The 6,819-nt window shown below is 31.3% G+C and overlaps 1 protein-coding gene across 1 annotated transcript; it reads left to right on the forward strand.

Annotated features, from left to right (window-relative positions):
- Nucleotides 1-5,022: 5,022 nt before the first annotated feature.
- On the forward strand, nucleotides 5,023-5,505 carry LOC143617907 (uncharacterized). Its single transcript, XM_077090310.1, has one exon. It carries the CDS (start codon nucleotides 5,023-5,025, stop codon nucleotides 5,503-5,505), a length of 483 nt encoding a protein of 160 aa, XP_076946425.1.
- Nucleotides 5,506-6,819: the final 1,314 nt, after the last annotated feature.

Here is a 6,819-nt window from a genome sequence, read left to right on the forward strand (position 1 = left end):
GTGTTAAAATCGCCCGAAATGTTGATCAGAAACCGAAACAGCGGACATCTGGGCAACTTCGCCTTCATCTGGGCAACTTCGCCTTCAAGCGATGAACTTCGCCTGCAAGCTAAGTTCGCCTGATGAACTTCGCCTGCAAGCTAAGTTCGCCTGATGACAAGTTCGCCTGAGGTTTAAGTTCGCCTGATGATAAGTTCGCCTGAGGTTTAACTTCGCCTAAAGCTAAGTTCGCCTGAGGTTTAACTTCGCCTAAAGCTAAGTTCGCCTGAGGTTTAACTTCGCCTGAAGCCAAGTTCGCCCGAGGGTTAACTTCGCCTAAAGCCAAGTTTGATTAGAAAATAAATTAAAAGCGATAAGTAAAAGTAAGCTAATACTAGGCCGCCAGATTAGATCAGATGAGTATTGATACGTGTAACTTGTACAGTCAGCCGAGCTCAGTTAAGGAAGGGATTTATAGCTATCAGAAAAAGAAGCAGAGTTCAGGTGAGTTTCTAGCCCCATTTATGTGTTACGTTTTCGGGACTGTGTGCATACTCAATGTGATAGTTAATACACTTACCTTAAATGGTAAGTGTATGCCGTGTATGATATATGTGATAGATATGATTGATTGCATGACGGTACGTGAACGATCTTCGGATATTGCACGTACTGTCAGGATGTAAATAAAGATATTAGTATTGTATGTAATGTGAGGATGATGTATAAACATTATGAATGAAAGCTTGTCGGTACGTAAACGATCTTCGGATATTGCACGTATCGTCAAGGGAAGTGATTAGCTCCTTACATGGATATTAAATAATAACTTATAGATAGTGTTCCTTATATGGATATATATAGAGTTCCTTACATGGATAGTATAATGTTTCTTTTATGGAAAGTAAAATGTTCCTTTTATGGAAAGTATAATGTTCCTTTTATGGAAAGTATAGTGTTCCTTCTATGGAAAGTATAGGGTTCCTTCTATGGAAAGTATAGGGTTCCTTCTATGGAAAGTATAGGGTTCCTTCTATGGATAGTAAAGTGTTCCTTCTATGGAAAGTATACAGAGTGTTCCTCCTATGGAAATTCTATATAGTATGGTAATGGTAAAGGTTCTTTTAATAGATATTACGTGATGATCCTCCTATGGATATTTATACGAGGTTAAGGTAGAAATATGTGTCTTCGGATACGTTAAGAAATATATGAGAATAAAATTGTATGTCGCCTGATTAACTAGAACTCACTCAGCGTAGCTGACTTTTAGTATGCACGCAGGTGAGCTGATTATAGAGTTAGCATGAGGATGACACACGGCATGGATTGAACGGCTGGCATCTGAAGAAAGAAGTAAAGATGTTTTAAATATAAAGTTTTGTGTTATGGTATCAAAGAAAAGATTTAATGTTTTGTAACAAATGATTGATGTTTTATATTCCGCGAAAAGTTTTAATAAACTCTGATTTGAAGAACTGTGTTTATGAGTAAATCCGACGCTAAAGTAAGGTCACCGGGTTCGGGGCCTTACATTTTTGTTTACAGCGGTGACAGTGTTTACGTCACTCTTTGGGGGGATTACGTATCACAGTTCTCTAAGTATGTTGTTGACCATTTTTATGAATCACATATGATTATTCTCATGCAATTTGGTAGAGTTAAATACCATAAAGGTTTGTTTCATTTTTTTTATCTGTAATTTTTTTTTCATTGTCACTTTCTTATTTTAATATTATATCATAATGACTGTAATGTTTTTATTTTTTTAGAGAAACCGTATGTGTCTAATTCCTACGGTTCTGATGTTACTCGTGTGTTCAATAATGATAGTATTTCTGAGATCGAAGATTATAAGACACGGTAATATTATTATTAGATTTCTTGATTGTCTCTTCAATGATTTTTTTGTTTAAATTTCTAACTGCTTTTAAATTTGTTTTGCAGTTTGTTTGAATTTTTGGACATCAATGTTGGTGGTGCTGTTCGTAGGCCGATTCCTGTTAAATTGATGTCTACTCTTGATGAAGAGTTTCTGATGGCTACATCATTTTTCAACATTTGTGAAATTTGCATTATATTGCAGGTAATTTTTAATAATAACTTATAATTATAATTTTTAACACTTACCAAACGTTTATGTTATCTTTTTTAATTGATTTATTTCAGCCAAAGAGTATTATAGTACTCGGGACCATAAAGGCGGTTGCAATAGTTGTAGTCGTAAGGTGAGCGTGACTGTTGTGGAAGGCGAAGATGTTTATGAATGCAAGAATCAGATATGTAACACTTTGGGTGTTGCACCTACTCCTAGGTATATTGTATATTGTATAACTAAATATTTTAGATAATAAATGTTGTTATGTTGTTGATTAAAAATATTATTTCAGGTATAAGATTAAGTTAAGAGTTCAAGATGCCAGTAGTGTTGTTTCGTTGACACTTTTTGATCGGGGTGCCAAATTTATTATCAACAAAACAACATCTGAATTGCTTGCTACTAAAGATGAGGTTATGTTATTATTTATGTATATTCTAGTGCTTACTTTTTAATTTATATCAAACACTGTTTATGTAACACATGTTATTTTTATAATTATTTTAGGATGATGTTGGGCATAGTCGATTTCCCGGTGAGTTGAACTGTTTGTTGGAAAAGAAGTTTGCTTTTAAAGTTGAAATTGCTGATTTCAATTCTAGGAATAATGTTGAGGTATACGGTATATCAAAGCTAACAGATGATCAACAAATAATTTCTGCTATTAAGAATAGACTAATACCTGAATTTATAGTGGTAAATTCATCTGCCTTTAAAATGAAGTATCAACTACATTATAGCCTTATATCTTATTTTTTTGTATTATATTTGTAGCCTTCTGATTCTGGATCTCTTACATTTGGAAATTCTTTAACTGATCTTCAATCTACAAGCTTTGCTTCTTTAAAGGTTTTCTCCACTTTTATCTATTTTACATTATTGTGTTTTTTTGTTTGTTTTTATATTTGTTTTTACACCCTTTTTTTGACAGATTTCTGAGAATGGGGATAAAAAGACTCCAATTTCTTATCCTTTGGTTGATGAGGAAGTGAATGAGATCAAGTTGTCAAGTAGTGATTCTGATGACAAACTGAAGCATAAACTTGTAGATGTTTTTGATGGTGATCAACCATCGGCATTTTCATCTACTAAGTCCAAGACAGGTGATGTTCAAGGTGATTCTGAGTTCGTTAGCGTTGTTGGAACAAGCAAGAATGGTGTTAAACTTCTTACTCCTAAGGTCTAGAAGTGACTTCAACATTTTTTTCACATTTTAATAATAAATACACCTGAGTCTGTTCGATGTTATTTCTATTTAAGACTTCCTTTTGGTGGTGTTTTTGAAGACTTGATTGTTAGTTTCTTATTTTGTTCACATACATTTATCATGGTGGTTTTTTATTTCTTTATATTATCATTAATCTTAATTTGTTTCTATTGTTTATTGCAACTCACTAATTTTAGTTTAATTATTTTATGGTATGTTTTTTAAAATTTAATTCGATAAATTTGGTGGAATTGTATTAGGTCTCTCAAAAATGTAAGTACCTTCTCCCAAAATTTAAATTTAAGAGAAATATAAATATTAAAGATATTGTACTTAAGTTATACTCCACTTTAAATATATTCCAAATATTAAATGTGATGTTTATATTTTCAAAAAACCCGTTTACCATATAGTGACCCGAGTTTAAAACCGACCTTTTGTATTATTTATAACCAATTTTTAATTTTTGTAATCTATTTTTACAATCCGATCAATATCAACATTAGTCTTTGATTCTTCTTCCAGGTTTTGAAGGTAAGTTCGTTCCTTCAACCCTAATTAGTTTTTTATTTTAGTTTACAGATAATCCCTCTTTTTAGATTTTTCTTCATAATTATTCATATTCTTCATCACTAATGATAATTTTGTAGTTTTTTTCTTGGCTAATTACCATTGATATTAGTTAATCAGATGTATTATCCTGCATTAGCTGTGTTTAATCAAACATCCCTTGAACATATGGTCAGTATCTACCATTTAAAAGTAGTCGTTATTATCATGTACTTCTAATTTTTAGGTTAGTATATTATAATATAGTTTCTGTTATATTCTATAGAAAATTCTCAAAGATTATTTTAAGCTTCTTTTTCCACATGAACCTGTCAATGAGACTGTTACCATCACGCATCTAAACCAAGAGTGGACTGTTGATATTGATTTGAGCAGTGATAAGTATGTATTTGGCAATGGATATTTCCCATTTGTAAAAGACAACGGTTTCTTATTTGGAGATGTTTTTTGTTTTCTTTCCCACTCGGCCACACGAGTGGAGATTGTTATATGTTACAGAACATCCGGACTGGAGGCATAAGGTTTTTGATGTCTATGTCTCTTATCCAACAATGAATAAGTTGGTATGTTAAAGCGTATTATTATTCGTTCTTATATATAAATTTTATATTTTTTTAATACGTAAAATCTATCTTAGTTTATTTGTTATTAATGTTTTCTCAAATTGTATGTCAGCAATTAAGAGACGATCAGCTTCTATGTTACCTTTCATATCTGAAGCGTGGTAGATCATCTGCCAACTGGGATGTTTCTGTAGTTGATGTAAGTAAATGGACTCTTGTGTTTAAAAGTTTGAAAAGCAGTATTCATGGATACGCGTTTGTTGGTGAATGACCCAGTTTAGCAACGCATGTTAACTTACAAGTTAATGATTATCTTGTGTTTTTACCGGTTGATGAGAATACTCTCAGGTTATACGTGTTTGATAGTCGTGGTGTTGAACGTACACAGTTTGCTCAACAAAGTTTTGTTGTTGGTCTAGATATAGTTACTATTTCAGGTTAATTTCCCGATATTCACCTAATATATTCCAGAAAATATATTTATTTTTTAACTTTTATTGTATGTTTTTATAATTAGATGATGAAAGCTTTGGTGTTGTTGATCTATAAATGAGGTGGTTCAAGAAATTAATGATTGTATGTTATCATATTTTCCTGGTCAAGAAATGGAATACTTAAGTTCAGATAGTATCGATGAGGTTGAAAGTGTCTCAGAAGATTTTGATCCTACGTTGTACTCTCCTGATTTCCTTAATGGTATAAAGATGTCTGGAATGACAAACCATTGTTTGTTACTTAAGGTGGGAGTTCCTATTATGTTACTAAGAAATATTAATCAGAAAAAAGGTTTATGCAACGGAACTAGGTTACAAGTTGTTAGTTTGGGAAAACACGTCATTGAAGTTAAGGTTGTTTCTGGTACAAATATCGGATTTCGTACTTTAATTAGCAGAATATGTCTTACACCGTCTGATAAGAAGCTTCCATTCAAGTTAAAGAGAAGACAGTTTCCTATATCCGTTTGTCTTGCAATGACTATAAATAAAAGTCAAGGACAATCGTTATCGCGTGTTGGATTATATTTAAAAGACCCGGTTTTTACTCATGGCCAGCTTTATGTTGCTTTGTCTAGAGTTAAGACTCGATAAGGTATTAAGATTGTTTTACTAGATAAAGAATCCCAGCTGATTAACGAAACAAAAAACGTTGTGTATAAGGAAATTTTTGGAAACCTTTTATGATTTTTTAGATTTCATTTTCGTTTATTTTTGAAATGTTGTAATTACCTTTAACTTTTTATTACAAAAGGATTGTGTTAATTGTTTTATGTCTAACTATAGGTATATGTTTGTTTATTAATCATCCATTTATTATTCTTATTTTTTATGTTTCTCTTTTATCTTGTACTCAGTATAATTTTGAAATTTAATTTTCAAAAAATTAATTTATATGATATTTAATTAAATTTTATATTTTTAGCCTAAGTTAATTTGATATATATTGCAATATATCTATTTACCAATTTTTTTTTTTTAAAAAAAATAGGTATAATGTTTAAACATAGTATGAAACTATAGGGTTAATAATTAGTTTTCTTGATTCAATAAACCGCCATTAATTTTTATTAATTTATACGGTTTTTGAAGATGAACAATCACACCCTAATTTCTTCAATCAAACACAATAATTTTTTCATCTTCTTCCACAATGTCGACAATTGTTAACTGGAAATTTTCCTCCAATTACAACAGATATGAGTTCCTTATCAGTGATCTTTCCGTAATTTACAAGTATAACATCCACTCTGTTATGTCTTTTGGAATTCTCAACAAGTACCAAATCTTCGCCGCTGGCAATCGCAAAGTAGTTCTAACTGATGAAGAGAACTCCCTGATGAATGCTATACGAGAAGATATTTTACAACATGATCAAGAGGTTCTTCCGGTTGTCAATGTTAGTGAGTGGTATTTTTATCCTTTCCAGAATTTAGTTGTTATAAAGTATGTCAACGGCCAACAGAAGACTGTTAAGCTAAAAACAATTTTGCAATCCAATGATCTTTTCTTATTAAGTTGAAGCTTTCGAATGAGAGAAAACACATGGCACATTTTTATTTGGAAGAGGAGGTCGGTCAGAAAGTGAAATGGTTGTTAGATTGTCAAAATTATGAGTCCAATTTTGATGATTTTCAAAGTTTTTTGGATTCTGATGTAAGGTAACAATTATTCAAGAAGTTGTTTATTTACTTAATTAGTCTAAATATTTAGTTTATTGTTTGGTATGTTTTGGTTTTTTATGTTATTACATTAATTTATAAATACAAATTCCAAAAACGTACAATAAACTGCTAAAATCGTTTTTTTTGTTTTGTAGTTTGTTGTGGCAGTTTTGTTTGTTGGTGGATTGTGGATGAATATGATGGTTGGTAAGTTAAATTCACATGTTTAGATTTTCTTTTGTTG

The sequence above is a fragment of the Bidens hawaiensis genome, unplaced genomic scaffold (assembly GCF_021521415.1).
Source record: "Bidens hawaiensis isolate Kalapana, Puna unplaced genomic scaffold, B.hawaiensis_p1.1 tig00060213_1, whole genome shotgun sequence".
NCBI lineage: Eukaryota > Viridiplantae > Streptophyta > Magnoliopsida > Asterales > Asteraceae > Bidens > Bidens hawaiensis.